This window comes from Symphodus melops (assembly GCF_947650265.1).
Source record: "Symphodus melops genome assembly, chromosome: 22".
Taxonomy (NCBI): Eukaryota; Metazoa; Chordata; class Actinopteri; order Labriformes; family Labridae; genus Symphodus; species Symphodus melops.
The window spans coordinates 10,810,436-10,832,724 of NC_136712.1; the positions used below are offsets into that span (position 1 = coordinate 10,810,436).

At 41.0% G+C, this 22,289-nt stretch overlaps 1 protein-coding gene across 3 annotated transcripts in view; it reads left to right on the top strand.

Annotated features, from left to right (window-relative positions):
• Nucleotides 1-22,289, top strand: part of grm8a (glutamate receptor, metabotropic 8a) — a 216,077-nt gene that overhangs the window by 124,013 nt on the left and 69,775 nt on the right. For all 3 annotated transcript variants that reach the window (XM_079334721.1, XM_079334722.1, XM_079334720.1), the window contains 3 exons: nt 11,033-11,168; nt 11,325-11,479; nt 13,081-13,218. In XM_079334721.1, coding sequence (XP_079190847.1) covers nt 11,033-11,168; nt 11,325-11,479; nt 13,081-13,218 — 429 coding nt within the window. The remainder of the gene's footprint in view (nt 1-11,032; nt 11,169-11,324; nt 11,480-13,080; nt 13,219-22,289) is intronic.

The following is a 22,289-nucleotide window of genomic DNA, read 5'->3' on the forward strand; positions in this document are numbered from 1 at the left end:
ATATCACATAACAACATCACAACCTGTACAGGTATCAGGTGTAGTAACCCATACACCTGTACACACATACATGTGCTCCTATATAGACGTGTGTATCCTCAAACCATCATGTTTTTCACAGGCAGCCGAGGCAATAAGTGCACGTGGTCACTGCTTTGTGCAGATTCTAATGGAAACAAAGTTGTTGTGTTCACTTATCAGTTAAGGTCTTGGTAAATATCGAATGTGTATGTGAGGGTGTATTCAATTGAACACTGTAATTGTCCATTACAGATGACTACATTAACTTTTCCGATGCACAATTTTCTTCCCTCAGTGCTGCTGAGAGATTCTGTTGATTTGGCTGAGATAAACATTGAGTAACGGTAAACAAAGTGTGTTTATCATAGCTGTCTGGAAATGACATTCATGGCTTTTTGTTGGGTTTCAAACTGTCTGAATGAGTGGTTTGTCCTGTTTACTGCGGGTCGGGTTAATACAATCTTTATTCTGTACTTATTGCATTTTGTGTTTCTGGGAAATCTTTGTCTGATATGCACCCATAGAAATAAACCAGATGCAGAAGCCGTGCCCCGTGAAGTACTCTTTACAGAATACGTGAAGACAGCAACAGCTGAGTGCGGTTGCTTCTGTATCCACAAAGCAAACATCTTGCTGCCGAAAAAAACAAACAGCGAAAATGAAACCAAGAAAGAATATTACGTCATAAAAATCACAGTGGTGTAAAATAAACAAGAAAGTGGACCCAATTGCAGTCTGAAAATGAATATTTAGTAAACCAAATATAAAAAAGGCAAACAGAGGTTCTTCTCTGTATAACACATAAAGGTATGGAAGAAGGGGAACACAGAGGACATTCAAACCAAAACAAAACGGGTGAAAGTGATCAAATTGGAGGCGCAGGGAATCATCATAAGAGTTAATTACCTCTAAATTAATTTAGTTTTTGCAACAAACAACTTTTATCTGCTCAGTTTATCCACACTTGCACGGACACAAACGAGAGTTTAGTTATGCTAGACGGCTCAGTGAGGTTCCCGCTCGCTCTCTCTCGTGCACACAGCACTTTTATGAATACAAAAATAAATAAATAAATACAAGCAGGACCTGCTGCCTGAGAAGGGCCAACAGACTTCTTTTTTCATATATAAATAGAGGCTTGTGTGTGTGTGTGTGTGTGAACTAACGCCGTAGAGCAGTACACACACTTCTTGTGAGACGGTCGCTACCACCTGCCCAGATTATAATCAGCACTGAACTATGCATATAGCTGCTGTTAAAACACCAAACGTGTATTTTTAAAGACATGTGCTACTTTGATGCAAGTCATGTTTTATTTGTATTGATTCTTTTTCAAAGTAAATGTTCAAAGCGGCCTCGTAGCGCAGAGTTCCACCCACTTGTTTTGAAATGAGAGCAGTTCTGCCGAGTGCAGACAGACCACTCTCACAGTCCAAAAACAAATGATTTTAAACTTGATGATATACTTTATTAGCAACCTAGTGTGTAAATAAATCAAGCTTCAAACAAGAATAGGAGTGAGCATAATAGTTTGCAGATAGAATCTACCATCCTGCATACGTCATAGAAGGTTTGAGAGAATTATTCATTAGTTACTTTTCATTTTCAAACAAAGTGTGCTTTGTGGTCACTGTTCAGGTCAGCAGTTTGGATGACATTTTTGATTTTCCCAGCCATCCGTTCTGCTGTGGGGAGTGGGATGCTGTCATCGTTGACCCTTCAAACAAGTGTGTAAGCTTATTCTGTTATGTTTGAAAGTGAGTTTATTTTGGGAGTATTATCACTTTTTCACATCTAAACTTTGGGTTAACATTTGATTTTGTGTTTGCTTTATCGACTGTGTGTGTGTATCGACTGTGTGTGTGTGTGTGTGTGTGTGTGTGTGTAAGAGTGTGTGTGTTTCCAAATGTGAGATCCCTCTTCCCCAGATAAGACACGGGCTGGAGGACAGCAGGGCATCCCGGCTTGGGGAGTAACGAGCATCAGCAGGGATCTGACGCCCTACTGGTGTGTGTGTGTGTGTGTGTGTGTGTGTGTGTGTGTGTGTGTGTGTGTGTGTGTGTGTGTGTGTGTGTGTGTGTGTGTGTGTGTGTGTGTGTGTGTGTGTGTGTGTGTGTGTGTGTGTGTGTGTGTGTGTGTGTGTGTGTGTGTGTGTGTGTGTGTGTGTGTGTGTGTTCAGAAAAAAAACAACAACCAAACTGCAACCCATTTATTTATACACACACACACACACACACACACACACACACACACACACACACACACACACACACACACACACACACAGAGAGCCTTAGTCTGAGGGCACTGCTGTAATTGGATGTCTGATCACTGTCAGATAGTGTGTGTAGGGCAGTGAGAAACGCAGGGGGAGAAAAAGCAAGAAAAATGAAAGACAAGTCTTCTCATGGAAAGAGAGGGAGCATGAGAGAGATATGCTCAGAAGTCAAAGAGAGAGAGAGAGAGAGAGAGAGAGAGAGAGAGCAAGTCGGAGAGTAGCAGACGGAGAAGTGGACATGTTCTCTCTGTGATCTCTGAGCTTAACTCTGACCTTGTGAGTTTTATCTATGTTCTGACATCCAATCATCACTTCCTTATCTCCCTCCGTCTTCACCTTATATCCCATACATCTTCCTATCTTTTTCCTCATTTCTTCTTCTTCCTGTCCCCTACCCACCCTCCCTCCTCTCCATTTCTTCGCTCCCATCCATCCCACTCGGTTCTTCCTCCAGCCCTCTAAGAGAGCCTGCGGGATTAATGTGATTGATTGGAAGTATTGGCGATGCGTGACAGGTGGCAGAAGGTCATATGAGTCGATGGAGGCTTTAACTGACTTGTCTCTTGCCTGTGGACTCACTGCACTGGTCTCCAGTTGAACTTGTCAGCTCCCGCCACAGGAGCGATGGTAAACAGTTCATTTGAAAGACGTCTGCGCTCTGTCTTGCTGAGATTAGAGCGTTAAGCCCGGTGCACGCTTATCAATAAGTGTGCAAACAAAGGTGCACGCCTGTCAAACGTATAGATGTTTACAAGTCTATTCAAAAAAAAAAAAAGTCCCAGAACAGAAAGTTTCTTCTTACCATTCAATGTCAGTGACCACAGCCCACATTACAGTCTGTTGTTTATTTTTCAAAATAATGGACAAAAGCAAAGAAATCTCCATTGAAGAATAGATCAAATATATGTGCTTTGTTGACAAAGAGGTTCAGAAACAAGCCACAACTGAAGTCTCATGTGAGCTTTTACTACACCACTGCCTGCAGTTACTCAGTCCAAAACCGAGGAAATGTGAAATATTCTCTTGAAATATTCTCTCTTTTTTTTTTATATTGCCACTTTGAAATGATGCGACTGTTGTAGACTTTTTTTTTTTTTTTAGTGACAGTTTCTGCATTTACACTTACATTTATGTATCTATTTCTATCAATTGTTGATCATTCAACTCTTGATATCATCTCTCCTTAAAGTAAATACTACATTTACAACAGCCACAGCTCTAAGTCTTGCTGTATCTATTTTTCCTCCAAGAATTGAGCCTTAAACGCCTCGTGTGTGTGCATGTTTTTCAGACACTAGTTCTGCCTCCATGCAACATACCTCATGCTAATTGCATGTATAATCTACATAATGGCGTCGTCAGAACATAAAACTGCTACTTCTAAAACATACACACAGACAGATTCTCTCTCTCTCTCGCTCCTTCTCTTCTGTGCTCACTCTTGGAAACACACATCGTCCATGCTGGAGGTGTCCACCTGTCTCCCCACAGACCTGAGCGAGTGCTGACTTCGCACATTCACAGGCGCACACACTTTCTGCAGGAAGTTAAAGGAAGTGAGACGTTAAAAGGCCAAGACCCTCCATCTCTTTTCCGTCTCTTCCTGTGTCTTACTCGCTCTCTTTCTCCCATGTGTGTTTTCTCTCCTCCCTCCTCTTCGCCCTCCAAATCCAGCCTCTGTCATTCAGACTCAGCCTTTACTTGCATCTCCCTCTCTCCCGGACACACGTGTGCACACAGCAATAGTGATAGTTGTCTGTGTCTGTACGAGGGCCAATCTGTTGTCCTTGTCCCTCCCAGTTTAGGGTAGAGATTTACATTCTGCAAACGAGGACATCCTGTCTCATTCAGTGGGAATTAAAGATGGACCAAAAGTCTGTCTTTCTTTTTCACTTCAGTCATTCTGTAGAGCTGACATTTAAAACTGTTATGTTTCCAGCTGTAAGGCATCATATTCTCCTAAGTATGGAAAGGAGGGAATAGGCATGTCAACTTTTCTATACATGACTTTACAGCTGAATGTTAATTCACTGTCTTTGTCTCACTGTTCATGGCAGCCCATGGGTCGAGTTGTAGCTGTTAGAAAATAAATACAAAACACTTTGAAATGCTTAGATTACCGGAAGAATCTGCAACATTTTACACATAAAAACAGCCTAAATTAAGTATTGAGTTAACCAAAGTGTCTGCTAACACAACATTGCAGGACACAAGTAATTGCAGCTCGAGCAAAGGACAACATTGTCCTCCGTCTGCACTTAAAGGCAGGATTGGTCATTGTGTCGAGATACATTTCTAAAGATTTTGGTTGAAATTGTCTTGAGGTTTTGACTGAAATAATAATTCATGTACTCTAAAAAAGGAACAAAGAAAATGTGTCATATATAGGAGTTGTAAGTTGTAAAAACAACATAGTTCTACACAATGCAAGCGATCACCTGAGGTCTGCTTCTGTCTTTTAGTATGTACATTATAACATGTTATTCAATCTTTATAGAGTGCTTGGAAATGATAGAAAAAGAAACGTTGTTTGGGAGTGGTTAAAGAATGAATTCAGTGTTTCCCTGAACAACCTTAGTATAACAGCATGAATGGTGTATTCCATTTATGCTTAGGAGAGTATTTGTTTTTTCTTCTGATGCATGAGAATTATTAAGTGTTATCTACCTAAATGTTCTCAGGTACAGTTGGTATGGCTGCAGTATTAATGCAGGATCCAGTGGAGGAGAAGAATCCCGAATCCTAACGATGCCCCAAAGTGCATGCAGGCTGAAGATCCGAGAAACTCCAGCTGCTCCACTATCACTGCACTGCTAAAAGCTGCTCTAATATATGGAGGCTAGACTGGCAATTAACATTCTGGATAGAAACCACAAATTATTGTAGTTTCTCTGAGCACCACTTGAAACATTTTACTACGTGCGCCGTAGATCATCGCAAATATCCAATAACCATTCAGGGAGGTGAACTGTTGGCTGGATTTATAGAGCGCACGCTGGAGACACGAGCCATAAATTTACGTCAGTGTTTATTTACGTTGTGCTAATCGAACCACCATTACATTTCTTTCAAGTGAAACAACCTTCTCATTTCCCCCTCAATTCCTTTATTACTGTTTCATTATCAGTAATTATTAACAATTTAAAGCTTTGCTCTGTTATGAGCTCACAAGATCTTTCCCACCCAGGGATTGGTTCAGGGTCTGAGCAGCACTTTTGGGTTCAGGTTAGGTCTGTCTTAAATTTCCAAAACCCATTTCAAGCTCCAAGGCCTGAGTCCTTTAAGGCGTATTTTAATGGGAGGATGTAAATTTCCTGGGACAGCGGTTCCGTGGGTGTTGTCAATGATTCATTAGGAAGCCTGGGGAGAAGTTTTAACTCGTAGCAGGAAAAAAAAAAAAAAAATGCAGAACACAATATTTAGCGCACCACTTCATCCCAAACCCAAGCTCATGAAAAAAGTCATATGTGCCAGCGTGTGTGTGTGTGTGTGTGTGTGTGTGTGTGTGTGTGTGTGTGTGTGTGTGTGTGTGTGTGTGTGTGTGTGTGTGTGTGTGTGTGTGTGTGTGTGTGTGTGTGTGTGTGTGTGTGTGTGTGTGTGTGTGTGTGTGTGTGTGTGTGTGTGTGTGTGATACTGGAGTACCAACACATGCGAAATCTCATTGGTAAGCATAGGCAAATTCACACGAGCGTGTGTAAGAATAAGCCACACAGCCACACACACACAAACACACACACACACAGAAAGCAGCGACTTCAAAGTCCAACGCTGCAGGGCCCCGAGCGAGGAACAAAGCATAGAGAAGCAGAGGGCAACTTTTAATTTTAAAGCAGTGCTAATGAGGTTTGGAGAGAAAAGTGTGTCGAAATCAGCGTGTTTGCGCTATGTTTGTCTGTTCTCACTTCACTGGCAGGTGTTTGTGTGGGGATGAATGCAATGGGCGATTTCTTTTCTCTCTTTTTTTTTTTAATCAAAGAAACGCTAAGCTGGTGAAATGAATTAATTTCTTTATGTGTGGCTTTGTGAGGCGTGCAGAACCTTATATTTGATCCTAGTTGTGCTAATAGCAGCAATTTCAAAGGTTCGCAGGTTCCAGTGTGTTTGCACATTTGTTCTTATTAGCAAAGTCGTTGAAGGTAGGAGCTTTTATGTCTCTGCCTTTCTTTGCTTTTCTGACAAACTCTCTTCAAACTCGGACATATTCGTGAAGATTTAAAAAACAATGCCAGCTGCTTATAGGTTGAGCTGGCTCTAAAGTTTCCATCATGACTCGTCTCGCCGTCGTTGATTCTCGAGGTCGTGCGTTCAGCTGTACTGTGCGAGGGGAGGCAAATGAGTTCTCTCAGTGTTTCTCCAACAACACAATACTATGAAAATGGTTGGAAGGTGCTGCCTGCTGCAAAATAGAAAACACATTAAGTGTGTGGTGGAGGTTGAAAACTCAAGGTTGGGGGAGATGGAGGAGGAAGGAAACAAAGATGGAAGAAGGAAATGGAAAGATCTTGAATGAGATGATCATGACGAAGGAGGGGTTTTATCTTCCCTAACACAAATCCTTCATCAGTAGCAGCTCTATCTTGCCTTTGTTTAAGACACCCTGCTGGTGCCATATAGTTATGTTCAATCAGTTTGTGGTCTGAATTTCCAAGCGTCAATGAAGGTCTTAATTTCAGCTCTCTGTCTTTTGAAATGCAGCCACTTGTTATTTTTCTCCTGCTAAGTTTGGTTGTGTTAAAAGGGAGCTGCCTGAAGTACTTCTTCTAAGAGCTTTGGATTGAATGACACTCAAGAAGCCACCAGCGCCGAAGTGAGGTACCACCCAGTCACACTTCCAAGACAAACAAAAATATGATTCGTACCCGCTCTGATGAAAAGGTTCAGACAGAAGCAGGGAAACGTTCGGCTCGTCAAACCGCGTCGAAAATCTGTCCTTTTGTTATCCTGCTCTTTTTCTAATCACAAGGACAGCTTACCTTTCCCGTCATCCCTCGCCCGTCTGTGTCTGTGTGGCTCCTCGTCTCTTTCCCTCTCGAGAGACGGCATGACAAACGTGGAAGAAGAATGTCATTTGATAAAACGCGACCACAAAGCCTTGGCTGGTTTTAACAGCAGGATGGTGCAGGAAATCAGAACCCTTTGCAAAGTATTGGACGCAACTTTTCTATCTCGCCTGTACTCGCGCTCCGAGATAACTGACAAGGTTCATAGTCATCGAATCTGTTAAGGCCCTGCATGCCTGATGAGTCACTACAGTACATCATTTGATGTGTTCCTCTTAATGAAAAACCTTTTAAAACTGATGAGATTAAAACACTTTAACACCATTTTTTCATCTTCATCTTCGAGACTGAGGAAGTTTGGTGTATATAATAGAATCACTTTAAATTCAACTTTACTTGTCCTAGGTTATTGATAACTTAAAGACATTTCTGCAATTGCATGTTTGTTCTTCCTCTTGCATTGTTTCAATAAAATGGAGAAGTGCTTCCTTGAAAGTGTGGCAAACTGAAGGTGAGAAGGGAGGAATTTTCTAACTTCTATCAAACTGAGAGAAATGACTAATACCTCTTTTAATTCTCCTCCCCATTCATTCATCCGCTGGTTAATTGATGAAATTGTGCAGAAAGAGAGTGGGGACCGAGGGAGGGAGGGAGGGAGGCAGATCGTTAATTAAACGTTGAGACAGCGGTGTTTCCCTTCCTGAAACAGACTGAATTTAATCTCAAAATGAAGTTAATTACCGACTATACGGGTTTAATTTGGAGGAGCACTGGACACACTTAACATTGCATTTATCACTTTAACTTGCAGCCCTGCATGTATTTTTAAACAGCCGCATTGAGAACAGCCTAATGGAAGATGCACACAAACACCAACACATGCACACGCTTGCGTTTCATTCATTTGCATGGGCTCCTTTTTTTTTTACAGCCGTCCACCTACACATGCAGAACACCAGACAGTTTAGCTCACTAAAATATGCATCACACCTACACTCACAGTGCACCACCACCAAAGTTAACAAACTAGATACACGTGGGCAGACACACACACACACACACATATGAACACACACACACACACACACACACACACACACAAACAGCAATCTTTGACATTGTGTTCCTTGTTTAAGCTTGGATAATCAGGTTCTTAGACACTCACTGAAAGCTCAATGCTGCTGCCCTGTAGAAGAAGAGCCCATAATTCAATTATCCCTTTGTAGACGGACGTGCTACAGTTTCTGAATTATGTAATGAAATGGCTATCACTGTGATCCAATACAGCTGAGACCATTCTTTTATCTGACGAGAATAAAGAGAATTTTTAACTGGTCCCACATTAGCATGCCCGGAGTGTGATGCCACATCTCTAAACAATTAATGATCCGGTTTCTACACAATCAGCCAAATTATGAGCCTGCAGATTGGGCGAGTTTGAGAGGTTAGAGGGATGTGGAACGCTTCTGTCCACAACAAATCATGCTACAGTTTTGTTTTTTTCCCCCTTTTGACAATATAATCATGACCATTTGATGATAACTCTGCAGTGTCTCCCCTTGGAAAAAAAGAAGCAGATTTTCAAGCTGCATACTTATTTGATTCTTCCTACAGAAAGCTTTCACGCCATGTCGAGCACCTGAGATGCAGGTGTTTAACCCGGATCTTCTCTGAAATCGATATCTGGGCTTTGTAGTTCACGGGGAACATTTTTCCACATCGACCAAACTTTTCCTCTGGCTCTATTAGCTTTTCACTCAGCCTCAACAACCCGTTCAACAGCTCCAAAACAGCTCCAGCCCCAAACTGGGTTGGGAACCGGAGGGTTGCCGAACCCTCAAATATGGACATTTCTCCGGTAGCTGGAGAGATGCCAGATCACTTCCTGAGCACTGCCGGAGTGCCTTTGAGCAAGGCACCAAATCCCCATCACCAGCTCTGGAGCGGCCACCGGGGGCATCTCGGTCACGCTGATGTCTCTCCGTCAGTGCATGTCCATAGGATCCTGCCTATGAGTGTAAAACACCTAATTTTCCCTTCGGGACCAATAAAATTAATAAATATATATTTTGTCACATGCTCATCTTCGTCTCCTCTGATTGAATCTGTTATTTTAAATCGAGGTCTCTCTCCTTATTGCAGAGCTTCCTCCTCAAAAAGTCCCTTTCTCTTTTCAACAAGATGCTCTTTCAACTAAACGCTCTCATAACAGTGATTCAAAAAAAGACATTGATGGTCTCGCCTGACCACTGTTTCCTTTCAACAGTGTAGCAAAGGTGCAGGATAATAACTAGTGTTAGCTTTTAATGAGCTGCTTTTTGGCACCATCAAAGACGAGAAGTGTTTCAGGGTTAGCAGTACATTTTTTGCTGCTAAACTTGCAGTCTGTGTACCAAAACAGTTTCACACAGACTCACAGATAGGATGTTATTGGCTTTCTTTTAATAACATGTCCTCCAAGAACCAGACACACACTTCACTTCTGCTCCAAGGACGACGTCAGTTTCAAAGCATTTGCTTACACAACACATGCCTTGTTTCGACACACTTTTTTGTTTTATCTGTCTTCCTATAGAAAAGTCTCTATGAAGTTGGTGATTATCCTTGAACAAGTTTTGAACATTCAAGTGTGTGTGTGTGTGTGTGTGTGTGTGTGTGTGTGTGTGTGTGTGTGTGTGTGTGTGTGTGTGTGTGTGTGTGTGTGTGTGTGTGTGTGTGTGTGTGTGTGTGTGTGTGTGTGTGTGTGTGTGTGTGTGTGTGTGTGTGTGTGTGTGTGTGTGTGTTTAAGGCTGGATTGTGTTGCTTATAAATATTCTGTCACTTTAGTGATTATCCTTTAGAGGCTTTTAATTTGAAACTACTCATTATTTGTTTTAGCAGTCATGCACGCTGGTTTGCATGCGTCTGCACGAGAATGCAAGTGTGTGTGAGATGAAGGAGTTTGATGTGACGAAAGCGACAGACCGTACAGATGTTCAATAAATGGGCTTCAACAGGCATGAAGAAAACGGGACATCAGTCACTCTCTGTGGCACAAACACAAACAAAATAAAACATGAAGGGAAAAAAGTTCTGAATAGATTGTTCTGGGTAAAAGTTTCAGACATATCAGACCTAATGAATGAGTATTAACGGGGTTAGTTACATTACTTTTCATTGTATCTTCTGCCATCAGTTTGTGAATTTGAAGGTGTGACCGGGGGTGTAAAAGTGTTTTGAGTAGTCAGAAGACTGGAATAGTGCCAGACAAGCTCAAGTCCATTTTCCATATGTCTCATCTCAACCAGGTCTCTGACTCTTACCTCCTGTTGTTTTGTAATAAATATTTCATATAGCAGTCTGTGATCCTCATATATCATGAATACTTTTTGGATTACTGCTAGTCTCTGTGGGGCTTTGGTTTCCCAAAAATCATTTCCCTGTTATACGACATCATGCGGTTTGGATTTTTCGCCGATTATCTTGAATTTTTTATGACAGCTGTCTCTGCTACGCTAAACATCCACTTACTATATATTTATCCGAAAGTGCTGAGGCTGCTGGAAGTGTAAAACCGCATCACCTTGTGCTGTCGAAAGAGTGTTCACAACCGTTTGTAAAGAACGTTCCTATGAAAGGCTGAATTGATAGGGAACAGCTAAATGTGAGTAATTGAGAAAAAGAAAAAAAAACGAAGAAATGCAAATTGAAAAGTAATTTCACACTCTGACCTCGTCTTTCTCTCCTGTCCCAGGTGGTGTGTGTATCGCTCAGTCCTTGAAGATCCCCAGGGAGCCCAAGCCGGGGGAGTTTGACAAGATCATCCGACGCCTGCTGGAGACCTCAAACGCCAGGGCCGTCATCATGTTCGCTAATGAGGACGACATACGGTACGTGATGCACACGTCACTGACTGACCCTGCTGATAATATGTCTGGCACTCTTTAACTGCCCCAACATATTCTGTGGCATATTTGTCTGTTCTAAAGATTTCTACAATACATGAAACGGACTGACTTTTGCTTTTTTTTCTCTTTCTCAAACAGAAGAGTTCTGGATGCAGCAAAAAAGAACAACCAGACGGGTCACTTCCTGTGGGTGGGCTCAGACAGCTGGGGCTCTAAAATCTCTCCTGTAATTGGCCAGGAGAGAGTGGCGGAAGGAGCCATCACCATTCTTCCCAAACGAGCGTCAGTGGACGGTAAGTTATCGGCACAGTGTCTTCACATACCTGGCTCTCTCAAAAGAGAAAGGGAAAGCTGAAGTTAGGCGTGTGTGACGTCTAATAGAACAAATTTAGGGGACACCTTAAGACCTGCAAGAGGAAGTGAAATGCAGGCTTGTTCCTTTAGTCTTGATCCCTGCAGGAAACATGTTCTTGCCATTAGGTCTGGCAGGAAATCCTTTTATTTGCGCCCCGTCAGAGGTCCACATTAGATAATTGACTCCTGGAGGGACACATATGCGACAAGGTATAAACTGAAAGTGAGGAGAGCGACAGAGCCTAAGAGGAAGTTTAAATGAATCAAAGTCAGCTTTTCCTGGCTGACATGAGGAAACACGCTATGGGGTCTTCAGGAGGAGTTTTGATTGAGATTGCCACAGCAGGGGATTTATGATTAGTGCATACACCGTTACCATCTAAAATGTTCACCTGACAAGCTGGTGAAACTGTACACAGTGAACATGGTATATATCCTACCTATATGATGCTTATCTTATCTTGTCTTGACACTGAGTTAGAAGGAGATTAACTTCTAATATTTCTACATTCAACCTCAATACTACCTTTGTTACCCTGAGTCTCTCCAGTCAGGTGGAGATAACTTCCTCCCCACAAACTAAATAGCACACATTTACAAAGAACTTCAAAGAATCAGAAGTTTTTTTTTTTTTTTTTTTTATCTTTGCAAGTGTCACACCTGTGATCACAATGATATTTGATCCGAGATGACACGTGCTGCCTGTTGAGCGACACACAGAGAGTGAATCTACCGTTCTCAGCAGTCTTAGTATCAACTGTGCTACCCAGGTGCACATGGGACCAATTTCCCTGACAGCAGAGGAGATTAATCAAGGCGGCTCTCGTCAGCTTTAACAGCGTGTCAGGCGGGACGCAGCCTGTCCAAGTCAGTCCCAACGTCCCCAATGATTCCCCCTCCCTCTGTGATCTGTTCGACCTGTACAATGCTATCCAAAGGAGCAACCCCAGTGCTATTTGTAATGATGTTTTATTTATACAAGTAAGGTGTGAATGCTCCCTTTGTTGTCTTCATGGGATCTTTATGAGGTACAAAAGTTTGTTTCTGAAATAATCGTGGTATAAACCAAGTGGTACATGTACAACCAGTGTACTTGTCTTCTTTTTATCCCTTTTCTTTCCCCCTTCTCTTTATTTCAGCATTTCAGCCTCTGACAGGTATTTCCACTCCTGCGAGTAGAGAAGTGCGTTCTACCCTGTTCCTCTTCTCCTCACGACTTATTAAATTGGACAAGTAGCCAACTTAGACTGTGAGAGCTCACTTTAAAATGTTTGCTCTTCTCGCTCCCAGCTTCAGGATTCGATAGGAGCTCAAATACTGTACGGCTCCACAGGAAGTTTTTTTTTTGTCAGTCCTACTTCAAAATCAAAGGATACTCGGCTCTTTATTATTTTGCAAAAACTTTAATAGCACCTTCCACTTAGATCCAGACAGGCTTAGTGGAAATGAAGATCTGAATATTTGGTCGAGTTTCTGGGTTTTCAGACGGGTTCCCGTTACTCTGGGGATTGTAACCGAAGTGTGTTTGTGTTTGAAACAGCGTTTGATCGGTACTTCCGTAGCCGCTCGCTGTCCAACAACAGAAGGAACGTTTGGTTTGCTGAATTCTGGGAGGAGAACTTCAACTGTAAACTGGGGATGCATGGTAAACGGCCTGGAAGCCTGAAGAAATGCACGGGTGAGTTTTGACTCTTTTACTTGTTGTGTTTAATATAAACTCCGTCCACCACGGTTTCACCCCAAAATGATAAATAAAAAAAGCTCCAAAGTCCTGAGAACCAAAAGTATTCCTCCTTTAGATGTTCACTAGTTTGAGTCGGGCAGAATAGTTCAGTTTGCTTTAAAGTTCAGAAAAAAAAACCTCACATGAAAGAGATTTCAGCAAGTGTAGGATTACAATTTAAGAAGATCGGTTTCAACTGCACACTGCGGGGTTAAGTTTTTGACTTGGAAAAGTTTCAGAGTTTTTTCTCTCATTTGCAACACGTCATAGACAAATCCCTAGGATCCTTAGATGCATTCCTCTGTTTTGTTCGATGCAGGCTAAAATGCTCATTGATAAGAAATCCTCAAACTCTCTCTGGAATAACAAAAACAACATAATGCTTTTTTTTTTTTTTTTCTAAATCGGCTTGCCTTAAAAAAAAAAGTGTTTGTTGATTTATTGTCTCAAACTTTATTGGAACCATCGCAGCTCTATATTAGTCAACGGGGACAAACTTAAGCGTTTAATAAGTATCTATATTGTAGAGAGCACTGTGTCTCTAATAAGTGTCCTTTCAGCTCTGCTCACACACGCTGTTATACTCCACGGAGCAATACATCTCAAAGAGACCCGTTGCTTGTGTACTGCAAGCTGAAAAAGAACATCAAATGATTGTTTGTGTCTGTGCTTGTACAGTGATAAAGTCCCCACAGTGTCTTAGAGTGAGTTCTCGTGTGTGTCTGTGGAGTAGCCTATCAGTGCTGTGATTCTGCAGTGTCAGGCACTTCTTGTCATCAGTTTGGGGTTTTTTTCTCGATGATATGTGAGGTTTGACCAGCATGGTGCTGTCAAATCAGCTCACCTGCAGCTTGTTATTGTACACGGGCAGCTGCTGTGTGTCCAGTGCTGTGTGTGCAATAGTGGGAACATGATCCAGAGAGGGCTGCGTGTGCACTTTGACTGTACCTAAAGTCGCCACTGGCTGCACACACAAAAAAAAAACTGTCAAACTTGCAGCACGGTTAGTGAGGCCAGTGGACATTGTCATTTTGCCCATGGTCGCACACACACACAAACACACACACACTTTCTGTTTAGCTTTCACATGATCAAATGCCGCTGAGTGTGTGTGTTTATGTGAATCACAGTGAGAATTCCCCAGCTGATGGCCATCATTAGTTCCCATAATTAGGTTTGTTAAGGCTGTGACTTCCATTGACCGTCTATTACTAGCCATGGCATCTGTGTACGTAGGCGTATATGTGTCGAGGGCCCTGTTGTGGTGCAACAAAGTCCATTAATTCCAAGTGCCGGAGTTCACGACCCACAAATCATCAACACTGAAGCCAATCAGCGGCCAGCTGCTCAAGGGTTGCCATGGTGACATAGCTGATTGGGGGGGGGGGGGGGGTGGAAATAGGTGTGATTACTGCACGTGATTGGACTGAGAGACAGACAAACATAGAGTGTCAACAAGTATGAATAAGAAAATAACAGGAAGAAGGAAGGGACAATATTGTTTGGATGCTCAAATTAGACGCAGTGACATGAAGACACTATGAAGAGAGGATTAATGGTGGAAATACAACAAGAGAAAACAAACCTTTATTGAGTGGAGGAGGAGGAAATGAGAGTGCAAAATAATTATTCCTGGATAAGAGCAAATTTTGCTTGGGCATGACCTGAGCCCAAGCTTTATCCAGGAAATGAAAACCCAAGCTAATCCCTAAAATGAACCATCTTTGAATTATTCCGCATTGACAACAGAAACAAACAGCAGAGAACGAGGTTTGTTATCAGACGGTGAAAAGGCATTTCAAGTTAATACTGACATTATAATCGCAAAGCAATGGAGGAAACATTATTCAGAGAGCGGAGTGAATCTTTTTTAATCAGACATTGGTGCAACTACTTTATTTGAAAAGTAAAATCTTTTCAATCAGATTTCCAGGAGTGATAAACTCTGGAATTATACAGCACAATGATATACATCAACTCCCCATTATAAGGTAATATTACCCCATTTATAAAGGTTAGATTTCACACTAATAGAACTGTGCATTTGTACTATTGTGCTTTTTTTCTTAAGGCTGGAGCTAAATGTCACTTCCTTTGCGGCACTTTATGTAATGAAAAGGAACAAAGGAGTATTGTTCGGTTCTGAAGTCTCTTTTTGAGTTTGGCTGGCTGGTGCTGAGTGGGCCTGATCAAGTAACACAGTGGCCAGTGAGAATCTCGACGCTTCGCCATTGAGTGCCCTGACTTTCAAGCAGCGAGTAGACACACATCCACTGCCTCCCATGTTTGTTTGATCAACAACGACAAAACTTAAGAAAGAGACTGTGTGCTTGAGCTGACAGCTTATTTGAGAGCTGAATGTCGGAGCTCGCCACCGACTGCTGACTGGAGGAAGACCCACACCTCACACCGTCAGCCTTTGTTGTTCCGGCCATTTTTGTGTTACAGAATGAGCCTTCAACTTTCTTTTTTAAATATTCAACATAATATCTACATGGAGACTTAAAGTATCAGCAGGTGAACCTTCATTTACAATTTACTTCTTTGAATTAGTTTAAGATCCACGGTAAAAAAAAAAAAAGGAAAAAGACTGCTGCATGTCATGGTAATTGGTCAAACTCGTTTTAAATTCTCTCTTGCAACGATAAGCAATGGTTTGCTTTCCTCTGAAGATGGACCATTTTGTCAGTGTTTCATCAGTCAGTCTGAAGCTGAGGTATCCTTTCACTACATGACTCATGCCTCACTCTCCAAAGAAGAAGGAAAGACAACCCTCTTGCTGTTATCGTTCAGTCCCACTTGCAAGATAACATTTAGCTCATCCTGTGTGAGTGCAAAAGGACTCTCAGAAGGTAATTCATATTTTATTGAATACACCCAGAATCAGGAGAGACAATGCACAACGCTGTTTCATGTTATATTTCAAGTTTTAAGGACCTTTATCCTCAATGCTGGACGTCTTTTTCTCAGTCTAATAAATTGATGTTAAGCATTCCTTTAAATTACATTAGCTCATCGTTCAATGTTAGTACAACAAGGAAGAAGAATCCTTTGACACCCTTCTTAGTGTCGTTAAAAAGCCTTCTTTCCTTAAGCATGGCTTTTACACACATCAGCCTCTGATACTGTAATAAACCCCTCGCTCTGTTGGAAGCGTGCAGTCAGGTAAAACTGATGCCTGAGGGAAACCTGGCTGACGCAGCCACCAGATCGGAGATAAGCAGACACACACTCTCACCTGCTCACAAACACTTCCATGGCCAGCGGCTGCAGATACAACCGTGGATGAGTGCACACACGCTCTAATTAATGTGAGACTTTGACACCTGATCCTCAAGCCCCACTGGTTTAGTTTTTATCAAGATGCTGCTGTATATAATAACATGTGGGACAACAAATGAAGCTTTGGACCAGGATACGCATACACAATGTAGAAAACACTTGTTTTTCTATGCACACGTTTTACATTGTCATTGTAAAATTTAACTAGCATCTTGGAGAAAAAAAATCCATAGGCTCCATGATCTGTTCCACCAGTAGTGCTGGTATTGACAGGTGATGTAAGCCTCGGGTACACACAGAAGAATCAAAGCACAGCCAGAAACACGTCGCCACATTGTTTGCTGTTGTTCTTCCTTTGTCTTCCTCCTGTGTGGGTTGTGATCTGTCTCACTCTCAGGAGAATTGCACCTATATTTTATCCTTATTTTTTTTTCCTGTTGACTAAACTTTCCTTGCTCACTTGCTATATCTCTTCCATTTGTTCCTGCATTCTCTAAATATATTCCCCCTGTCTAAAAGGATTCAATTGCAGAAAATTCTGGATGAAGTAACGTCATTAGATTAGGTGTTGATAAAACGCTTGCAGGTTATATTCTTCAAAGCACAAAAATAGCCCTTGCTAGCCCTTTTTTTTGTCACAGTTATATTCCCTAGTCTTCCTGCACTTTGGCAAGTCTAAGATTGTTTGAGTATCTTAAATGCATGAGTTTAACACCAGTGCATACATTTAAATAGTTATTATGGGCTTGCTTTTCTAAAGTTAGAAGAAAAAAAACTATTTGTAATAATTTATATGTCATGCAGCTTTACAGTCTGCACTTGCTTTCCTTCTTGTGCATGCAGGGTTTGATTGGACCAATAACACTCAGTCAGATTTCTTTTTTCATCCTTTTGAATAAGGGAAAGCACACAGTGTCGATGCAAATAGCAAACAATAAAGGACCACTTTGATTCAAATTAAAATAATCATTTAACAACAGTAGGTCTCTCAATAACTACATTTTATTGACAATTGACTCATCAAAAATATTATTCCACTCTAATGATTGTTTCCCACAATGTGTATTTAGGTCAAATGAGATTAAAGAGCACGCAATAAAGCAAGACTATAGTTTTTATTTAAGTTGACGTTATGACAATAAGAAATATATTATGCATGCTAAACCACCAGCTTGAGAAGATAAAATCTGTCATCCAGGTAAAAATGAGACTAACAAATGTTTGCCGAGAGTGCAATCTCTGTGAGAGAAAATCCTCTCATAATAGTTTAAGCGCTCTGGTCTACTTCCACTGATTAGCAAGATTACCAGGAGACTGTAGTTCCCTTTGCAATGAAGGCTGTGCTTTAACTTCCTACTGGCTAATTGGCAAATAGAGACGATTAATGAAGCCTACTGTACGTACACTACACACTTGCCTATGAAGCTTTACATTTCCCTAGTTTAACATAAATCATTTATATTTTACAGAGTGTTATTAATGTGAAAATGATCTTCCAAAGGTCGAATTATCTTCTAAAGCCTTCCCTTTTGAGTGTGGAAATGCTTTTGAACTGAGTAAAAAGATATCCTTGGAAGTTGCATCCAGTGCAAGGGTCTGTCAATATGGGACACTCGCTACACTTCCAAAAGTTAATTAGATCCTGACATAGCCCGGCATGCACCCATTTTACCCCAGCTCACAAACACATGTTCGCTCGCTGCAAATAGACCATATCCTAACGAGGTCAATGGGGAAGGAGAGTTATTAGGCTTGCAGGCTGGATAAACTGCTCCCTCCCCTGTGAGGAGGCCTCTGGGCCCAACCAGCTGAACGATGGACGCAAACACAGATGGAGAGCTTGATGGATAATTAGAAAAGAGACAGGCACAGACAGACAGATTGCACACTTGCCAGACAGAGACGGACAGGCTGGACTTTTAGGACTCTTTGCTGCATGAGGTAAGATGAAGTGAAATAGCTTTAATCTGGCAGTGAAATGATCCTTTCTCCTCTGACATAGTGTAACTCCTCATATAGATGATTCTGTGTGCAGGTGTGCATGACTGATTAATGACTGCTTAGTCATATAATACACAGTCGCATGTATTTTGTCCCTGGATAATTACACATGAAATATTTGATGTGTGTAGGTGTGCCTAAGAGAATGCTAGATGCTATTAGCGCTGTCTGGTTTTAAAGCACCAGTGTTGCACTGTCCATCTATCACTGTTAGATCTCAGACACACACACACACACACACACACACACACAGTAATCCATCTTGAGCAGGTCCAGGGGACCCGCTTCTCACTGTGGCCCTGTCACACACCAACTCATCACTGATACGTATTCAAGAGCATACCAAGCAATGGATACACACTCAAAATAGTCCAGAACTCTTATCAAACAAAATTGCCTTGTGACAAACTTGAATTACATAATCTCTTCATAAGGAGAATAGTAAGGTGGTTTATTTGCATTACAGAACAGTTTAAACTATGGCATTGTTTAATTTAAAATAAATGAATATTCATTGAAGGGGGCAACGTCTTACATACGGATTGAGATTTGCACGCCTGTTAGCTTGATGCTAACACAAAATGGACATTCTTGTCAGAGTACTTGCAGAATTAACATGAAAATTGCCATCATTTTAACTTTAACAATCAATTTCATTTTTCAAACGTCAGTAAAATAAATGGGTTTTTTTAAGATTCTCAGTTTTATTCTAAGCATTTCTATAGTCTGTTATGTTTTCTTAATTTCTGTCACTCACTTACACTATAGAGGATAAGAGTAGAGTCTGTTTTTCTTTTAGCGATCAGATCCAATTATAACTCTTGCTTTTACCTACACTGAAAAAAAAAACAGTTGCAAGTGATTTGAAGAATGATTTTTAGTTAATGCATAAGAAAGATAGAGCTTAGCCCTGCGAACTCGTTTTTACCAGCTGTCCCTGTTCTAAACCAACAACAAAAAAATCCACCAATAAGACAAGATATCATCACGCAGTTGTTGCACATTCATGAGAAGAATCTGCAATTCCACCACATCCCAAAAGTTCTCCATTGTATTGAGATCTGGTGACTGTAGAGGCCATTTGAGTACAGTGAACTCATGTTCAAGAAAGCACTTTGATATGATATGAACTTTGTGACATGGTGCGTTATCCCGCTGTAAGTATCCATCAGAAGATGGGTACAGTATGATCATGAAGGGTTGGACAGGTAGGCTTCTCAATACTGTAAGTACACACTCTGAGATCTCTCCATTAATGCACGTCACTAGGATCCTGTTTCTGCATGCGTGTGTATTTCGGCGTGGCATGTGTGTGTTCATGTCCAGTAAACGGAGTGTAAACCGAATTTCCCACCGTGGGATTAATAATGTATAAATTATTATTATCACTATATAAATATGTATATACTTGCATATGTATATACACACACGTACATACACCTTGGTTGTAACGAGAGGTTATTTGAGATGCTGTTGCTTTTCTAGAAGCTTGAACCAGTCCGGCTGTTTTCCTCTGACGGATGACCTTTTGCATCAACCAGACATTTTAGCCCAGAGAACGGTTACTCACCGGATACTTTCTCTTTTTCTGACCACTCTCTGTAAACCCTTGGGATGGTTATGGATGACAATCCTCGTAGATTAGCAGTTGCTGAATAAACTCAGACCAACCCGTCCGACACCAATAACCATGCCTAACAGTGATTTCTACACCCTTTTTTTACCCAATAAAATGATCTGACAATGAAGCAGCACATTTTTATAAAGTATTCTTTCAGTATCCAACCTTTGCCCTGCTTATGATAAAGCTCTGAACTTATAACTGCTCAAATATAAACAACTGGGTTATCTTCAGCTGGTGTGAAAATGATACAATATTTCAGTGTTACTCATAGAAACTGCCTTAAAGACTGACTTTTGTTCAGATTAGTATACACAAATGTTTCCCTAATGTTTTATTGACAGAGATAAAAAGCTTTTTATGGGGCTGTCAATGAACATGGATTACTTGATCAAAATTGTTGCAATATTTTTTTCCCATCCTCTCATTACTCTCTCGTCCTTGTTCTATTGGTCGTCCTTAAATAAACATACCCTCTGTTCCTCATCTGCTTTTGTTGAGGTTTAATCCACCTTCCTCGAGTCATCCAATTTCTCCCTCTCCTCCAGCTCTAATTTCTTTTATCATTCTCTCTTTCTCTGCCTTCACCTGTGTCTCTTCTTCACCCGTCCTTCTCCACTTTTTCTGTTTTGTTTGTTGGGGTATGTATTTGTTCAAGAGTGGGAAGATGCAAGACTGGCTGACATAAAGCATGCATTCCCTCAGTGAAATGAAAACTCGTGTTTATTTGTTTATGTGAAAACCTTGCTGGGGAGAGATTAAAGGAAGAAGAGAGTGACAAAAAGGAAATTAATAAAAGTTGAAGGCAGAGAGAGCCCTGCTGAACACAGTGTAGTCTTGCCAGGACAGTGATTTAGCACTATATGAATAATGACTAATGAATAATTTATAATAGCTCTGTGTACCATCAGCATAAATATATACCAGAAATATTATAGTGATGTAAAATATGTTCACCACATAAGTCTGAAGCATCAAATTATTCAAGAATAGGGTGGTTTCAAGGGAAATGCTCTGTACAAAGAATAAAACATTCCCACTGCAGTCTGACAGATGATCTTTGGACAGAGGGGGAAAAAAGATGAAAGTGCAGGATTAGAAGGCAGAGGAAGGTGCAAAGAGAAATCTGTGTTGTCGGTGAATATCCCCAAAGTGTCGTCTGCAAGAGAAGAAGACAGTCCTTTAGCAAGTGAAATGGGAGTTCTGGTGTATTACAACACCCCTTTGTTGTTTTGGTCATCATTCTTTTTCGTAAAAAAAGTAATTTGGATCTGAACTAACAAATTCTAATTCACAGAAACATTGTCTCATACATCACTGCACAAAGGAAAGAGTTGAACCACTCTGTTTCTGGAAAAAGGAAAGGGTTGGAAAAACTAATTCATTAGAAAAATAAAGGTAAATACATGTGTTACTTGTTGTAAACAACCAGCGCATCATACCGGCTCACTTCCTGGTTTTACTTTGACCTACTGCACATTGCTGTAGTTTTGTTACCATTATGTTCCTTTGCAAAGTCATACTCTGCATCTCAGTTCTCAGTTAAATATTGTCTCCTTGCTCCTCACTCATACAGACAAAAGACTGTGAGTGTGTGTATTTTATTTGAATTAATTCAGTGTGTAATCGTGCTGACACAAACAGTAATTAAAGCCGACTGAGAGCAGAGCTGTGATCAGTAGATCACCGTCATTACAAACAAACGTCGCTTGGTTTGACACTTTGGTGGAAAGGACGTCTCATGTTCCTTAAAAAATATGTTATCGTTTCCTCTCTCCTTTGGTTGATTTCCTTGTAACTGTCCATACACCTCTGGGAAGATGCAAGTAGGGGATGTATGGATGCAATTTAAGAGACGAGGGATGTAACCCTTGTTATCTGGCCGACTGTATAGAAACTGTAACAGTTTGACCATGTAGGAGTCAGTCTTACTTCCATTTAATTCTGATTTCAGCTTCTGATTATGAGTCAGGATCGACCTTTTATAGTGACTCATACAATGGTCCCAAGTAATAAGACAAACTTATATAGAAACCCAAATAGACAATCAAAGTGATATTCTTATTCAATATCCATAGGCACATCTCAAAAACAGCTTGTCAAGGTCAATCCATATACTCTA